The sequence below is a fragment of the Phoca vitulina genome, unplaced genomic scaffold, assembly GCF_004348235.1.
Source record: "Phoca vitulina isolate PV1807 unplaced genomic scaffold, GSC_HSeal_1.0 scaffold3, whole genome shotgun sequence".
NCBI lineage: Eukaryota > Metazoa > Chordata > Mammalia > Carnivora > Phocidae > Phoca > Phoca vitulina.
Genome location: NW_022589706.1, coordinates 49422436 through 49441454, shown reverse-complemented (window position 1 = coordinate 49441454; position 19019 = coordinate 49422436). Strand labels below are relative to the sequence as shown.

General features: G+C 33.5%; 1 protein-coding gene across 3 annotated transcripts in view; it reads left to right on the top strand.

The window, feature by feature from the left end:
• The window catches only part of UBA6 (ubiquitin like modifier activating enzyme 6), an 82882-nt gene that overhangs the window by 44861 nt on the left and 19002 nt on the right, over positions 1-19019 (top strand). For all 3 annotated transcript variants that reach the window (XM_032400490.1, XM_032400488.1, XM_032400489.1), the window contains 10 exons: positions 767-910; positions 2260-2327; positions 3425-3503; positions 4598-4678; positions 8172-8249; positions 9559-9740; positions 11245-11350; positions 13220-13309; positions 13417-13497; positions 14290-14418. In XM_032400490.1, the coding sequence (XP_032256381.1) occupies positions 767-910; positions 2260-2327; positions 3425-3503; positions 4598-4678; positions 8172-8249; positions 9559-9740; positions 11245-11350; positions 13220-13309; positions 13417-13497; positions 14290-14418 (1038 nt within the window). The remainder of the gene's footprint in view (positions 1-766; positions 911-2259; positions 2328-3424; positions 3504-4597; positions 4679-8171; positions 8250-9558; positions 9741-11244; positions 11351-13219; positions 13310-13416; positions 13498-14289; positions 14419-19019) is intronic.

Below are 19019 nucleotides of genomic sequence, written 5' to 3'. Positions count from 1 at the left end.
GTTACTGGTGTTGAAAGAACAGGAAGAGAAAGAGAAGCCAGAGCTCATGAAGAGATCTTTCTGACAAATAAGAATTGTGCTAATAGCTCCAGAATCCAATTCTCCAATATTTCCTTAAAAATACTAATAAGAAAGTCTTATTTCAAGAAACACCATTTCAGTTTTTAAGTATGATAATGAGAACTTCATGGTGATTGGTTCTTAAATTAGTATGAAAAATTGCCATTACTCTCAATTTTTTTTCTAACAGTGTATTGCCTCATTATTCTTGACCTTTTACTTTTTATTTACCACTTCAAGCACAAACTGATAACTCCTTATCATTTTTTATGGATCAGTTTATCTTTATTTTCACTTTTTTAGGATCAAGGTTTTCCCATAGTTTTCATTAAAACACTTTTTAAAAAATTCTGGTTGTTTATAAATATTGACTGACATCACAGAACTAACTGGTCTTTAACAAAAACTGTAAATGGTAGATATTCCGGTTAATGTTAAATCTTACCCTAGTGTAACATAAAGATTCAGAAAGCAAAAATGGGCAGTTACTGGTATAGAGAAATACTGCTTATGGTAACTAACATGCATTTGGATCTTTTATTATGAGATTGGAACTTTTTTAGGACTTAAAATCTATTTAGTAGGGTAATTGAGTAGCTTTTTTAGAAGTTAAGCTACAGTAATTTAATAATTCTCACACTAAGCCATTGAAATTTTGAGTGTCTTTGTAACCATTGATTATTGTCTTTCGTGGCTTGTGTTTCAGCCAGAAGTAAATGCTGACATTGTGCATTGGCTCTCTTGGACTGCTCAAGGTTTTTTACCCCCACTTGCTGCCGCAGTAGGAGGTGTTGCCAGCCAAGAAGTATTGAAAGCCGTGACAGGGAAGTTTTCTCCGTTGTGCCAGTGGGTTAGTTCTGTATTTTAATATTTTTCTATACTTAATGTTGAATTTCCCACCCATACAATGAGTGTTTGTTATGAATTATCATATTAATATATTATAAAAGCAACGTTAAAATATTTTTTGATGCATGAGTTAGATGTGATATGCCACCAAAATTTAATTCTCTAATTGAAACTGACAAGATCATTGGTTGAGGCTATTGGAATATAACCCAAAGTTGCATTCTAGGATATATTTCCCTCATTTGTGAGAGTGAAGGAATGAATTTTCTACCCTTATACTTAGTTTCTAGTACTATTAGCTTAGCATTCATGGGCTCTCAGGACTTTTAAATAGTTCCATGGAATCTTTGGGCATCAAGAATCTTCAGAATCCCTTCCTAGGTTTAAACTAACGGTAAAAGCATGGGAGTGGTGTAAGTTTGAGAACTATATATATAGGGTAAAAACATCTCAAGAAGGAATAAAAAAATCCTTTCTGTTACCAAAAGGAATAATTGGCAGAGGGTATCAAACGATACTCTTCGGGCCCTTTCCTTTTTGAAAACACTTTAACATTTTGAATATAACATTTATCTTTTTTTATGTTTTAAAAAGTATCCACATAATGCTATTTTGCTGCTGAATTACTTGATTTATTTTAACACAGAGTACAAGTTCAGTTGTAAATGTCTGGTTTAGATACAGCTGTTAACGGTATGGGGAATATAAGTTAAGTGTTATTAATATAGATTCTGTGTTGTTATAATTAAATAAACAACCATTTAGTTATATTCAAATTTAGCCACATAAGTAACTTAAATGAAAATGAGAGTGAATTCTTTTTTTAATAAACTTTAACTTGGTATTTTTTTAAATGCTAAAATTGTGGCTTCCTAAATCATTTCCTCTGTGGTATATGTAATTATAAATGACATAATATACCCAAGCTGGAAAATAAAACAGTAGGTACTTTCTGATCTAAAAGTAGTCAGATTACTTATTCAAATGTAGCTGAAATTGAATGGGGCTTCCAGAGTTTTTATGTAATTATAAATAGATTTGGAGGTGAAATTTCCTTTTGTTTGTTAAAATTAGAATATATCATTTTTAAGATAGGTAAGTGACATGAATCAAATTATATCTTTTTAACAGTTCCTTCAGGTTTAGTCATTTGTTTTAATGAAGTAATATAGGTATGTATATTGTATAAAAAGAAATGATTTTTTTTTAATGTATTTTACTCAGGATTGGCATTTTTATCATTGTTTTCCTTAATGATTATTAAATAACTACAGTAGAGAAAAACTACTTTTTTTTTAGCAATTTAATGTTTATACATAGTAAATTGTGTTTCTATCTTCTACTTTAAAGTTATACATTGAAGCAGCAGATATTGTCGAATCTCTAGACAAACCTGAACGTGAACAATTTCTCCCACGGTAATTCTGAAATTTTTCTTGCTTTTTTCTTAGTTGAGTGTTTGTAAGAGGCAACTAGGTTAAAAGAATTTTTTCTTGAATATGCATTTGTTTTAGATGTATTTTCTCATAACTTGTTGACTTCTACAGTCATTTTTTTCTCTACTTAGAGGTTATTTTAAGGGTCAGAATAATGCAGTATCTTTACCACTTTATAAATAATGAATGTAAAATTTTAAAGTGTATGCCGTGAAAATAGCATTCAAAATACCATTCTGAATTTAGACGAAAACAATTGCTATCTGCAACTTTTATTTGTATCAGTCATTCTTCATCTTTTTGAATCACAAATCTCTGAGAATGTGATAAAAGCTTATGGATTCATTCTCTCCAGAATTCACATAACCCAAAGTTCTGCTTTTAATTTAGGTGTATTAACAACTCCAAAGCCCATAGACTTCTCTAGGAACCTTTATTAAAAATCCCTACCTGGGACACCTGGGTTGTGCGGTCAGTTAAGTGTCCGACTCTTGGTTTCAGCTCAGGTCATGATCTTAGGGTTGTGAGATCAAGCCCCACGTCAGGTCCACATTCAGTGTGGAGTCTGCTTGAGATTCTCTCTCTCTTCCCCCCTCCCGTTCATTCTCTCTCTCTCTCTCTCCCCGCTTTCAAATAAATAAATAAACCTTTAAAAAAAAAAAAAATCCCTCCCTCACTTGATCTCAGGATCATGAGATCCAGCCCGGCCTTGGGCTCCACACTGGGTGTGGAGCCTGCTTAAGATGCTCTCTCTCTCTCTGTCCATCCCCCTCCATTCATGTGTGCGTGCTCTCTCTTTAAAAAAAAAAATCCCTACTTTAGAAAATTGTTTTTTCTAGATAAACTGAGGTCACCTTTACTTAACTCATTTGGATATAGGATATTAAATCAAATGGAGAAAGAAAAAACTGATTTCTTAATGGGGTTTTTGTCTTTCAAATAAGATAATTTTCTTTTAGATTGGAGGAAACTCAGAGTATTCTATTTAAAGTACAGCATTAAATTGGTATTAACAATAGTGAAACTAATCTTAATAATGTTTTTATGCCTTTCTGGTTTTTGGTATGTTTTTTCCTCAGAGGAGATAGATATGATGCCTTACGAGCTTGCATTGGAGACACTTTGTGTCAGAAGCTACAACAGTTGAATATCTTTTTAGTAAGTATAAATAATGATGAGAATAAATAGTAGTCAAACTGCTATTGTGTATCCTCAAATTCATTTATGAAAGCAAATTTGAATCTAAGTGAGTACAGTTCCTAACAGAGTAGACATTCAGTAGAAGTTTAAGACAGGCCAAATCCATTCTGCTGCCTGTTTTTGTAAATAAGTTTTATCGGAACATGGCCAAACCCATTCATTTATGTATTTTGTGTGGCTTCTTTCATGCTATAATAGCAGAGGTGAGTAGTTGTGAGAGACCATATGGCCTACAAAAAAAATATTTATTGACCCTTTACAAAAAATGTTTGCCAACCCCTAGTATAAGAATTAATACATTCAGAATTAAAATATGAGTATGATAAGTTTTGAAAATTAAATGATTTTCTAGAAATACATTAAAAATTAGATTTGGGATGAGCTTTTTTTTCCTTTTTCATTGTTTAAATTTTTTCTTACCATATGAAGGAAGATATAGGTAGAATCTGTCTTTCTTAAATCTTAGTTAGTGCATTGGCAAGATATCTCTCCCCATTACCATAAAACTCCTTTTCCTGCCATTGATGTTTTTTTTTTTATTATTATAATCAGTTGTGAAAATAACTGCTGATTTTGTAGTAATAGTTTTTTAAATAATGTCTTGAATATCAGGAGCTGTTGCTGAGCTATAGAAAGTCTTAGAATAGGTAGCTTCATCAAATGAATTTTGAAAATTATCTATAAACAAGGAATCTTTTTCATCAAAATGTTGCACTGATGTTTTGTGATATTTGTTTCTATCTCATACAAATAATTAGCTCAGTTGTTTGCTTTTGTTGGAATATTAAAATGTCTTCTGTTTAAAGGAATTGTAAATATTATGCTTTTCCTTACTTGATTTATACGTTTTTCTTCCTTGACTGAAACAGTTAAAATAGCATAATAAATTAGTTATGTATTCTAAAGTAAAATGAATCACAAATGTTCAAATTATTTTAAAAATTACACATATATTAAAAATTGGCATTTGAAGAAAGTTAATATGACATTTCCCTGTAGTAAGTAGTCTTAATTGTATTTAATCTGATATATTTCATTTTTCTCCTCTATAGGTAGGATGTGGAGCCATAGGCTGTGAAATGTTAAAAAATTTTGCTTTACTTGGTGTTGGTACAAGCAAAGAAAAAGGAATGGTAAGATAAAAATCCTTGAGAGTTAAAAGTTTGTATTTCTGTTGCTGCTCATTTTTGTACTATATTTGACTGCATAGATCTGAAATACTAATTTTTGAGGAGAGAGAATTATGCTAGAAATTGGAAAATTCTCATTCTGTTCTGACCACTTTTCCAAAAGTTACGTGACCTTGTGGCAAATTACTTTGAATTCTCTGTTCCTCAGTTTCTTTCTCTAATACTATGAAACTGGTATCTCTGCTTCCTAACTCACAATGTAATTATGAAGATCAAATGGGAAAAGGGTTTGCGAACTATAAAGCACATTAGAATTGTTATTTCTATTAAGATTCCTTATTAATTATTAAATAAATCTTTTAAGATGGGAGAAGCTAACATTAGAAAGTGGCGGAGTTCTCAGATAAAGTTTCAATTAGTGATTATCAAAATAAAAGGGAGTAATATAAACTTTGGTGTTCAATTTAAATTAAGATGATAAATGTGAGTTAATTGGGAAGCCATGTCATATATTTAAATAGAAATATATTTTGCTAATTTGTTTTGCCTTTAATATATAAACTAGCTTCCCAGAGTAGTGATTTCATAGATTTATCATGGTGACTAACAATAAGTAATGAAATGACTAAAATTTATATACTAGTTCACATTTTATAGTTATACTAACTTTGTCTTAATATTCCACTTAAAAAGAGGGTATTCATTACTATTACAGTTATAGACAGATATTCTTACATACATATTTTTCCTGCTTAGCATTTCTTAAGTTGTGTTTCACAAGCCACTATTAGTTCTGGTGATTTTAAAAGGTATTTCTAATTTAAAAAAAAAAAGAAAGAAATCTTGGTTACCTAAGTTTGGGAATCACCTGAATATCTTAACTCCTTGGAAATTCATAATGCATATCAGCATATAAAGGTACTTTGGTAAATAATCCTGATTTCAGGTGACAAAACACAGTAAGTTAATGTGCACAGATCTCTGTCCTGCAAATAGATAGATTTGCTATGTAAATTATTCTTTTTTATAGCGTTTACAAATGTAGCCAAACTAACTGGGGAAAAAGGAAAGGGAGATCCCCAGGTTCCAGGAACCAAGAGAGAAATTAATTCCTGAGCTGAAAGCTGTAGTTATTCACAAGTGTTTCTTGAGTATATGTCCAAAACATTAAATAGAAAAGGAAGTAACTCATGAGAAACTTTTAACTAAGAGCATGTACCACACTGGTGTGTGGAATCCAGAATTATATCTTACAAAAAACTTCAAGCAGAGAGATGAATATAACAAATAAGACCATTGAAATCTCCAAAGCTCTGACAAAAACAAATATGAAATTGCATCATGGTGAATCTTAAACACCAAGAGTACGTAGAATTATGCAGAGAAATTAACATCTGTTCAAGACAATTCACAATAAAAAATGACAATCCACTAGAAAAAAAGTACCACCTAGAAGAAAAATCAGCCAATGAAAATAGAAAAATCAGCTAAGAACTATAGATAACAGGAGTGCTACAAATAATGGAGCAAACAAACTTTAAAATAGAGTTTAAAATGACCAAAGGTAAAAAAAAAAAAAAAAGGGCGGGGGGGCGGATAGAAACATGAGAGGGGGAAGGCACTAAAATTTTTACAGGAAACCAAATAAGACTTTTTGTATAGTCAGTGAACTTAAAATTCACATATAACTGAAGTGAGAATTGTTGAATAGAAGTTAAAAACGCAGAAAGATATCTCTCTTTAATGAAAGAGGATGCATTTGCATGGTCCAACATAAGTGTAGTAGAATTTTCAGAGAGAGTAAAGATAATGAAAAACAATATATTCCAAGATAATGACAAAAGTTTCCAGAGTTAGAGACCAGTGTGTTGAAATTGAAAAGGTAAACTAGTCAGCAAATCAAAGGCAAAGATAAAAAGAGAGATTACCTAATAGATTTCTCATCAGCAATAAATGCACACCTGAAGACAGAGAAGCGTATCTTCATAGTGCTTTGGAAAATTACTATCAATCTAGATTTCTGTATCCAACTACATTATCTTTCAAGAGAAGTAAAGATAACTGACAGGTGAGATGACGAAAGATGATCATTTATTGGTTCTCATTGAAAGAACTTAGTAGATAACATGAGCAGTGCATGAAGCAAGGGTAGGTAGAGGCATTTGTCAGCATTCGTAGATTTAAATAAGTATTGGGTTTTTTTTTTAAGCTTTAATTAAAATATTGACTTTGGGGATGGGATGATTAAAAATAAGTATAATGTTGATTGATATGAAAGGAGAAGGGAGAGTTCAGATATCCTCTAATTATTCAAGAGGAAGATGGAGATTGTCATTAGAGCTTAAGTCACATGTGCATGTGAAAATTTTGAGTATAACCACATAAAAATAGATGTTTAACTTCCAGACCAATTCAGTAAGGATTGAGGGGGATTGGAATCAAGAAAACTTAAGACCGCCCCCCCCAAAAAAGGGAGTGAATAAAAAGTGGGGTGGGGGAGGTAGAAAAAAAAAAGCCTTATATCAGTAATCACAATAATTATATATTGATTAAATTTTTGTTAAGAGACATTTTCTGTTTGGTGCTTTTTTTTCCTATTTAAAAGAGACACACTCTAACACATAATTATATAGAAATGTTGAAAACAAACCCCCCAAAAAACAGATACAATCAGGTAATACCAGCTAAAAGAAAGTGCATGTGTTTGTGAACCATCAGTCACTATCTAACAACTCAAACACACTGGGGAAATACTGCTCCTAGTCAGATCTTGTACAAATACTAACTTAAGTGACAAATGCATTATGAATACTTTTCAGATTATCTTGGATCTGTTTATTTTCATCTTGCATCCCTTAGAATGTCTGCAAACTTTTTCTTAAAGGACCAGATTGCAGCTATTCTAGGCTTGTGAACCAAGGATCTCTGTCACAACAAGTCAGCTCTGCCATTACAGCATGAAAACAACCATAGACAGTGCTTAAAACAAATGGCATGACTGTGTTCCAACAAAATTTATTTACAAAAACAGGCAGGCTACCTACACTGTAGTTTGTAGACCTCTGCTTTAGCAAGAGTTCCTTTCAAATTGAAACATGCAGACATTCTTTCCAAATTTGTTGCAATTGAAAATAAATATGTTTAGAAAGAAGCGCTACCACCTCTTTGGCTAATCCATCACATGTTTCTAAAATGTGGTGATGTTTTTAGCCTCTTATTTTGTTACGAATAATTAGAAAAAAGTTTTGAGCACGAATTGTCATCAGTTTCAGCAGTTTTGTTTAACATGTTCCTATGCTAAATATTAATTATAGTTAAACATAGTATAAAAATATTAGTATTGGTAACCACTAGAATATTTGTATTTTTATAACTTCTACCAGCTAAAATAATTTAGAATAACTTCTGGGAATTGTTTTAGTCTTTCTGAGAGAAGCAAAATAGATTTAAATTTTTCTCTTACATAATTTCAGCTTTTTTCTATTCTTGACATTAGGTTACAGTTACAGATCCTGACTTGATAGAAAAATCCAACTTGAATAGACAGTTCCTATTTCGGCCTCACCACATACAGGTTTGTTGCTACTCTGTTTCAAATTTAAGTTATCTATTGTGTTATACAAAAAAGAGAGTTTCCTTTTTATAAATAGAAAATAGTGCTTGAACAAGCATAATTTGTTTTTATATTACTAGACTCTCAAATTATCAAACATTGAGAATAACATTTGGGACAAATATACAATTTTTTTTAATGTAAAAATTGGTCTTTGCATTGATTTTGGATATAAAATCTAAGTTGTGAATCATGGGAAGTATTTTTTTCATTTTATAATCAGGATGTATCTACATATTTAATCTTAGAAACTAAGGATACAGAGACAGATTTCCTAATTTTAAGTTTTAATAGATCACACATTTGGCACTGTCTTTTGGAGTTTTTATTACAAAATAGGTAAAGTTTAGCACTTAGAATTTTTTGCTCTTTGATCTTACTTGACTATTTAACATCCTCTTTATTGTAAAATAATGCTAGTTTTCAGTCTTTTTTATAGAGTTCAAAATATTTAAGAAAAGAAGCATTTTAGTCAGTGAAACATATTTGCTTTTTCTTTAAAAATGTTTTTGCAGTTTATTGTTCAACAACCCATTGATAATCTTGGCCAAAGTAAGGAATGTCATTAACAGGAAAGTAACTACTAGAGCATGTGGCATAATTGCCTCACCTATCCAAATACAAAACAAATAACAGCATCTGTCAGGAACCAAAATGTATGTCACACAATTCATTGACTCTGTGCATTTTACTTATAGAAGAACTTTTAAGGCCTGTTTAATTTTATTTTACTGAGTTCTGACAAAGTTTACAATTTATGTACTTAACAGCACTGAGAAGTAAAAACGTGTCAAGGGGACTCTTATAAAACTGAAACATATATAATATTTTTTTAAATATTTCCATCAAGAAATTAGTAATATATTTATAAGATTTCAGTACCAAAGTGTTAACTTCCCATACCTGTGAGAGCTCATTTTCTGCAGTTAGGATTGCTAATATTTTACTGAATGTGTTATTTTTTTCTAGGCACTTACCAAGTTCAAACCTTAATACTAGGAAAAATGCACTTTTAATAACTGATATTTTAAGAACTCTAAAGCACATGGCTAAAATAGAGGTTGTTTAGATTTCCATTAATAATGTGTTAATTATTCAGACTAATGTAGATTATTAAATGTAATGTGACTACAGTGAATATAATTTCCACAAACTAAAAATGAAAGCTGGTCTCATTACTTTACTCTCCTATAAAAAATGTGTAAGTTCAATTGGTCTAGCTTTTCTGTTTAACATTTATTTCTTCTGTTTTTATTTGTTATTTTTTTAGAAACCTAAAAGCTATACTGCTGCCGATGCAACCCTCAAAATAAATCCTCAATTAAAGATAGATGCACACTTGAATAAAGTATGTCCAGCTACTGAGGCTATTTACAATGATGAGTTCTATACTAAACAAGATATAATTATTACAGCATTAGATAATGTGGAAGCCAGGAGATATGTAGACAGGTATGTTCTTAAAATTCAGGTTCATAAAAATTTATTTTGTTTTCACTTTTTTCCACACCTATTTATTGAAAAGTTACCCAATTTTCTGATCATTCTTTGTGTTTCTATTGTGGTTCTCAAGCCCACATCCTTTTTATGATTTCCCATTATACCTAGGATAAAATTCAAAATCTTTACATGGCCTAAATGTTTTTCATAGAGTGTCTGCCATCTGTCTACCACCCTAGCTTAAAATTTACCTATCTTTGCTGGCTCCCCTCATTCCAGCTACACCTTCCTTCTTTCAGTTCTTGTAAGGTATCCAACACTTTTTCACCTCAGAGACTTGTACATACTCTCCTTCAGACTCAGGAAATTATGCTTCTCTTGTTCTAAAAATTCTGACCCAAATCTACCTGGTTTAGTTTTGGGTTTTTTTTTCTTCCAACCTTTCATTTTCATCCTAAGTATCTTTATTCAAACAGAATTTCTTTAACCACTAAATTCTATAGATCCTCCTATGGTAACCTTTCACAGCATTCTGTTTTTTTCTTTATAGTGCTTATTTTTACTGATACACTTATTTAATTAATACTTGTTTCCTCACTAAATCATTTATTCAGGGACCATTTATTTTCCCATCACTGTATCCTCAGTGCCCAACATGTCATTCAGGAAATAGTTGTTAAATAAGTAGATGAATGTATAATGTATATATCTTATATAATTTTTCTTACATCTTTATATGACTTTTTAATGTTAGAGTTCTAGAGCAGATTTATTAACAGAAAAATTTGCCAGTGGAGAGTGTAGTTGAAAGTTTGTTGTCTTGGGCAGAGGAAGGAAGAATAAAAACTTTAAGAAATTAAAGTGTGTAGAATATAGGTATTATAAGTATTAAGAAAGAAGGTTAATATTGGTTGAGATAAAGAGAATATTGAGAAGATACAGTAGGACAGAACTTATAGTCAGAAAATAACCAAAGAGGGGGTGCCTGGGTGGCTCAGTTGTTAAGTGTCTGCCTCCGGCTCTGGTCATGATCCCAGGGTCCGGGGATCGAGCCCCGCATCAGGCTCCCTGCTCTACAGGAAGCCTGCTTCTCCCTCGCCCACTCCCCCTGCTTGTGTTCCCTCTCTCACTGTGTCTCTCTCTGTCAAATAAATAAAACCTTTAAAAAAAAAGAAGAAAGAAAATAACCAAAGAAGAAATAGAAAGCAAGGCAAGAAAGGGCAGTACATTAGTTTAAGAGTTAACCTAGAGTAAAAGAAAGTTGAAGCCCAAAATCTAGTAGTAGTAGTAGAAGAAGAAGAAACAGGCAAAAATTACTAGGTTGAGCAACAAAATTTGTGGGAGAAGGGGGACAGAAATGATAAATGCATTATTTGGTGGTAGTGTATCTGTTTCCTGATGTTACATTCAAGAAGTGGTCAGTGTGTGAAATGATTAACAGAAGGTGGTAAGATGTCCTCTGCTTACATTGTTATTGCTCACTTAACTGTTCGTTACCTGTTATCTTTTCAAATAGCCGTTGCTTAGCAAATCTACGACCCCTCTTAGATTCTGGAACAATGGGCACTAAGGGACACACTGAAGTTATTGTACCTCATTTAACTGAATCCTATAATAGTCATGTAAGTGAACTGACATTTTGAAATAAATGCCTCTCTTCTTTATATCTCATAATGTTTATGTCTCATTTTTTTCTCATTAGTCAGCAAATTTGATTTAGCTTTCCTAATCTGTTAATTGATCTGTCAGTAATTTCCATACATATGTGCATATGCATTTTTTAAAGAGAGTTGAACTTATTTTTTTAAATCATCAAAATTTTATTTCTAGCCTTCTTTGCATTCTTATTCTTGTGTTTACTGTTATTTCTCAGCGGTGCTTAATTGGTTTTCTAACAACGTTTGAACTGACCACCCAAAATCTTACTGATGACTCAGTTGATACATGGGAGGAACCAAGCCCTCTATATATATGTATAAGGCATATAGATGTAATTTTTTTTTAAACTCTACAAGTGATTTTGATACACTGCCAAAGTTGAAAAACACTGGCCTAGGAAATAATTGTAGGGTTTAGAATTTTAAAAAAGACCAACTCAAGTTGTAAAATGGAAAGAGGAATGTTTTTACAAGTGTAACTATCACTTTATTTAATAGTTAATTTGCTTTAGTAAAATTTTTAAAGACATAAAATTTGTTTTCCCATTCTCATGAAATCAGAAGTTTATGTAAGTTTAATTTGAAGGAAATTAGAGAAAATCATGATATGCTGAGGTTATATTGGAAGATTTTCAAAATAGAGAATGCTTGATTTTCTACCACATTTTTCCCAAGCCTTTTCCTATATTCTCTGACTTTATACTCAGAAAAAATAGAATTCTCTTCCAGCTTCCCTCTTTGGTTTATAAAATATTTTATGGTATTTCATAGGAACAAACTGAAATATAAATCTCTAAGTAAAAAGAGATAAAGTGAGTCATTTTAGATTGGTTAAACCAATAAGGCTAAGCCAAATGTACCCTATAATAGAAAATGGGTCTTTTTAATGGTATTTTTTTTACATGAGACAACATAGACATTTGCTGTTTCTTTTTTGAAGGTTCTTTTTATTTTTTTAATTTTGTATTTTATTTTTTTAATTTTGTTTTTTTAAGTTTTTACTTAAATTTCAGTTAGTTAACGTACAGTGTAATATTAGTTTCAGGTGTACAATATAGTGTTCAGCACTTCCATTCAACACCCTGTGCCCATCCAAGTGCGCTGCTTCATCCCCATCACCTCTTTAGCCCATCCCCCCAACCCCATCCCCTCTGGTGACCATCAGTTTGTTTTCTGTAGTTAAGAGTCTGTTTCTTGGTTTGCCTCTCTTTTTTTCCCCCCTTTGTTTCATTTCTTAAATTCCACATATGAGTGAAATCATATGGTATTTGTCTTTCTCTGACTTATTTCACTTAGCATAATACTGTCTAGCTCCATCCATGTCGTTGCAATGGCAAGATTTCATTCTTCTTTATTTGTTGTTTATTTAATACATACTTTCTGTACAAAACTATACCAAGCATCAAGGATATATGATCCCTGCTCCTAAATTTTTTTCTCCATGGAGAAAGAAACTCCTGGTATGCTGAGCACTGTTTTGGGGATTCATGAATTACTTTTCAAAGTAGGGATTGTAAGGTTTTCAATGTCACCTTGATTCTTGGAGAAAAAAATTAATTATATATTGGAGCCTGCTGTAAGTACCACATGGTACCAAATAAGTAAACAGATAATAAGTTATATAAAATTCATGTTTTTTTGTGACACTGCTGTTAATAAATAGGTTAAGTGCCAAAAGAATCCATTTTTCCTCTTATTTGCCTAGGAGAAGATATAAAAATGTTGGGTTCATTTTATTATTTCATTTTATTTTTTAATGGTCTTAAAACACTCAATCGGCGAAAAATTGCCATTGCTTTTCTTAACTATCTGTTGTCATGTTTTATAAATTAGCGGGATCCCCCAGAAGAGGAAATACCGTTTTGTACTCTAAAATCCTTTCCAGCTGCTATTGAACATACTATACAGTGGGCAAGAGATAAGGTAATAAAGATCTTTATTTCAAGAAATTTTTATTTGAAGTAGAAAAGATATTTCCATTTTTAAAAAGACTTCTATTTGTAACTTTTTTTTCTTTCTTTCCTTTATAGTTTGAAAGTTCCTTTTCCCATAAGCCTTCATTGTTTAACAAATTTTGGCAAACTTATCCATCTGCAGAAGAAGTCTTACAGGTAAAAATCAATACATTTTAATATAATCTCAACACTGTCTCAGTGTAATATTATTTGCAAATTGCCTATAAATAGTTTATTTTACCTCTCTAAAGAAAGATTATAGCATCATTACGGTACATAGTAAGTGCATGAGGAATCTTGAAATTAGCAAGTCACAAATGACCCCTTTTTTAGTTTGTATGAACTATGTAGAATTGCCAATATTTGACCATGTTTGACCCACAGAACAGAAATTCATATGGTTCAACCTAAGAAAGATGTCATAATAATAAAATAATAAATAGCTTATTAATCAAACTCTTCGAAAAAAACTGAGATGAGTTCTAGTGAAAATTTCATGAGTGGACAGTAATCTCTGAGACTTAATACTCTTATAATGAGGACAACTTTAAAGATGTTTTCTTACTTTTCTTTATTCCAATACTAAACAGGCCAGCTTTTTAGTGTAAAATGTTATTCATAAGCACTTTATATTAAGTACATCTGTAGTACTAACAACTTACAGCCAGCAAGACATGAGGATAACTTGTCAGATAAGAAGCTACAGTTGAAATTTCATGTGCTGTCTTTTCCCATTCTCCCTCCCAAAAAAAAGGAAAGAAAGAGGGAGAAGAAAAAGGCAGGGACATGGAGCTCATGGTGTAAAAATTAAAATCATAGGTCACATGAGCTGGCACTTCAAACTTTGGCTAATACTTCCCCGGGAATGATGTGGGTGGGTAGGTGGGTGTTGTGTGTTTAATTAGAAATGTATTTATTTTGTTTGTTTGTTTTTTTCTCTCATGCTAGAAGATACAAACTGGGCACAGTTTAGAAGGCTGTTTTCAAGTTATTAAGTTACTTAGCAGAAGACCTAGAAGTTGGTCCCAGTGTGTAGAATTAGCAAGATTAAAATTTGAAAAATATTTTAACCATAAGGTAAGTATACATTATAAAACATTAAGAAGAGATATGACCTTGGCACATTTAATTGCTACCAAATTAATTTCACTAGCCAAACATCTGCTCTTTTGGGAATCTTTCCAGAAATAAGTAGTAAGTTAAGTGAAAACAAGTAAAGGGCACACAACTGATTTCTCTTTTAATGTTAAAAGAATTCACTTAAACTCCACCCATTGGTTTGTCAGTCATACATTTACTTGATCCTTATCTCTCTGTGTGCAAAATTGGGTTTCAGATAGGTGTTCCTTCTGGAGAATAAGGAATACATTTCATCAGTAGTCTAAAAGAAGTTTGTTGTTCAGAATAAAGGAAGAAACTGAGAAAATAGAGATGTTCAGTAAGAAAGTTGAATTTTGCCTTGCCCACCAATATCCAAAATCACATTTTATGTCTGTTTTCTGTTTCCTCATTTGTAAAATGGGGTTAATAAATTGATGCGTAATTCATAGGGTAGTGTGAGGATCAAATAAGTGAATACATGCAAAGCATTTTGAGCAGAACCTAGCCCATAAGTGCTCACTAAATATTAGCTGTTATTCTTATCTCCCATTACTCACAGTTGCTAGAATGTGTCCTGCACTCTCTCTTGAGTCTCTCCCTCTCTTTAGGCTCTTACCTATCGGACTATAAAGTAAGTTCATCTTTTTTAAAAAGTCTTTTGCTTACACTTATCCTTGCTTTTCATTTCCTTCTTGGCTCGGCTGCTTACGTAAGTGGTCTTATACTTACTGTTGCTACTTCCTCATCCAGTAAATGTGTCTTCTTTCCCCACTCCTATTCAAATTATTTTTACCATAATTATCAATGACCCCTTGTTTCAAAATCTAAAGAACTCTTTTTAGTCCTTACCTTTTGTACTTTTTTTTTCAAAGCTCTTTTGCTATGGAAAAATTCAACCAGGGAAAGTGGAAAAAATAGTGTAATGAACCCCCATGTAATTTTCACAAATCTGTCACCCAGGTTTAACATTTATCAACTTGTAGATAATCTTGTTTCATCTATATAACCTTCCCAATATACCCTCCCCAGATGGTATTGAAGTGAATCTCAAACATCACTTATCATCTCAAAATACAAAATACTGTATATTTTTACTGGTTTCGTTTTTGTTGTAAATTAGCTCTTTGAAAGGAGCAGAATTGTATGTAAAATATGCCACTGTTGTGTAAAAAGTGATAAAATAATGTATATTCATGTTTGCTGTAGATGCAAAAAAAGAAAAAACTAAGTGTTGATAAAAAATAACAAGGGGGGGGGAGAAGCAAGATGGCAGAGGAGCAGGAGACCTGGATTTCGTCTGGTCCCAGGAATTCAACTGGATAGGAATCAAACCATTCTAAACACCTACGAACTCAACAGGAGATTAAAGAAAAGAATAGCAACAACTCTCTGAACAGAAAAGCGACCACTTTCTGGAAGGTAGGACGTGCAGAGAAGTGAATCCGAGGCTATATTCAGGAGGATAGGCGGCGGGGGAGGGGGCCTCTGTCGGCCGCTTCTGGCAAGCGATAGAGCCACAGAGCACAAAATCGGAACTTTTAGAAGTCTGCTCCACTGAGGGATGGAACTCTCGCTGGGACAGTGTGGTCTCAGGACCCTCGGGGTCACAGAAAGACCGGGGGTGCCTGAGTGCGGCAGAGCTCTCAGGTATCGGAGTGGGGAAGCCGCCTGCAGAGACAGAGCTGAGGAGCGGGCTCTCAGCTCGGGTTGCCATAAACTGTGATCCATGGCACAGTCGGGCCCCTGCTCCTCCAGCAGGGACCCAACAAGCAGCAGATCCGGGAAGACTCCCCTTCCTCCCCCAGGAGGAGCGGCGCGGGAGCTCACCGCAGGGATCTGCTGGGTTTGGAGACTCCACACGGGGTCAGGTGCCAGAGATAGAAACGCTCGGTCACAGGCCGGGTGAGTACAGAGTGCTGCCGGAGTCTGGGGAGATGGGAGTGATTGCTTTTCTCTGGGGGCTCACTGAGGAGTGGGGCCTGAGTTCTTGGCTCCCCCGGGGTGGAGATTGGGAGGCCGCAGTTTTCACTGTCCTCCTCCAAAGCTGTGCAGAAAGCTTGCAGGGACCAAAAGCTCCCGAGAGCAAACCCGAGCAGATTACTTAGCCCGGACCTGGCAAGGGGGGGGGGGGGCAATTCCACCTATGGCAAAGACATTTGGGAACCACGGCAACAGGCCCCTCCCCCAGAAGATCAGCAAGAACCGCCAGCCAAGACCAAGTTTACCGATCAAGGAGAATGGCAGAACTCCAGTGCTAGGTGAATACTGCACATAGAATTCATGGCTTTTTTCCCATGTTCTTTAGTCTTTCAAAGTTTTGTTTTTTTTTTTAACTTTTTCTCTTTTTTTTCGAATTTTTCTTTTTCCCTTTTTCAGCCAACATCTTATCAATCCCTTTTTTAAAAAATCTTTTTTATTTTTCATTTTTAGAGTCATATTCTATCCCTTCATAGTAGTTAACCTTATTTTTGGTATATATATATAAGTTCTCTCTTTAAAATTTTGGGATACAGTTTCTTCTAACAGATGAAAATATACCCTAAATCTCTAGTGTATAGCTTTGTTCTAGTCTCCTGCCTGATCACATTCTCTCCCTTTTTTTTTAATCCTCTTCTTTCTTTTCTCAACCAACTTCTTATCAATTCCATTTATAAAATCTTTTATAATTTTCATTTTTACAGTCATATTCCATCCCTTCATTGTATTAACCCTTATTTTTGTACATATATAAGTTGTTCTTTCTTTAAAATTTTGGGAAGCACTTTCTTCTAACAGACCAAAATACGCCCAAAATCTAGTGTGTGGCACTGATCTATGCACCAGCCTGATTATATTTGGTCATATTTTGTTTTTTTTGTTTTGTTTTTGTTTGTTTTTATCTTTTTCTTTTTTTTCCTTTTTTCTTTCTTTCCCTTTCTTTTCCCCCAGTTTCAGGTCTTTTCTGATTTGTTTAGTGTATATTTTGTGGGGACGTTGTTACCCTGTTAGCATTTTGTTCTCATTCATCTATTCTCTGGACAAAATAACAAGACGGAAAAAATCACCTCAAAAAAAAGAACAAGAGGCAGTACCGACTGCCAGGGACCTAATCAATACAGACATTACTAAGATGTTGGAACTAGAGTTCAGATTGATGATTTTAAAGATAGTAGCTGGGCTTGAAAAAAGCATGGAAGATATTAGAGAAACCCTTTCTGGAGAAATTAAAGAACTGAAATCTAACCAAGTCGAAATCAAAAAGGCTATTAATGAGGTGCAATCAAAAATAGGCACTCTAACTACTAGGATAAATGAGGCAGAATAGAGAATTGGTGATATAGAAGACCAGATGGTAAATAAAGAAGTTGAGAAAAAGATAAATAACTACTGGATCACGAGGCCAGAATTCGAGAGATAAGTGATACCATAAGACAAAACAACGTTAGAATAATTGTGATCCCAGAAGAAGAAGACGGAGAGAGAGGGGCAGAAGGTATATTGGAGCAAATTATAGCAGAGAACTTCCCTAATTTGGGGAAGGAAACAGGCATCAAAGTCCAAGAGGCACAGAGAACCCCTCTCAAAATCAATAAAAATAGGTCAACACCCCAACATCTAATAGTAAAACTCACAAGTCTCAGAGACAAAGAGAAAATCCTGAAAGCAGCTCGGGAGAAGAGATCTGTAACCTACAATGGTAAAAACATTAGATTGGCAACAGACCTATCCACAGAGACCTGGCAGGCCAGAAAGGACTGGCATGATATATTCAGAGCGCTAAATGAAAAAATATGCAGCCAAGAATACTATATCCTGCTAGGCTGTCATTGAAAATAGAAGGAGAGATAAAAGCTTCCAGGATAAACAAAAATTAAAGGAATGTGCAAACACAAAACCAGCCTTACAAGAAATATTGAAAGGGGTCCTCTAAGCAAAGAGAGAGCCTAAAAGTAACATAGACCAGAAAGGAACCCAGACTATATACAGTAACAGTCACCTTACAGGCAATACAGTGGCACTAAATTCATATCTTTCAATAGTTACCCTGAATGTAAATGGGCTAAATGCCCCAATCAAAAGACACAGGCTATCAGATTGCATAAAAAAACAAGACCCATCGATATGCTGTCTGCAAGAGACTCATTTTAGACCCAAAGACACCCCCAGATTGAAAGTGAGGGGGTTGAAAACCATTTACCATGCTAACGGACACCAAAAGAAAGCTGGGGTGGCAATCCTTACATCAGACAAATTAGATTTTAAACCAAAGACTGTAATAAGAGATGAGGAAGGACACTATATCCTACTAAAAGGGTCTATCCAACAAGAAGATCTAACAATTGTAAATATCTATGCCCCTAACATGGGAGCAGCCAATTATATAAGCCAACTAATAACAAAAGCAAAAAAACACATTGACAACAATACAATAATAGTGGGGGACTTTATCACCCCTCTCACTGAAATGGTCAGATCATCTAAGCAAAAAATCAACAAGGAAGTAAAGACTTTAAATGACACACTGGACCAAATGGACTTCACAGATATATTCAGAACATTCCATCCCAAAGCAACAGAATACACATTCTTCTCTAGTG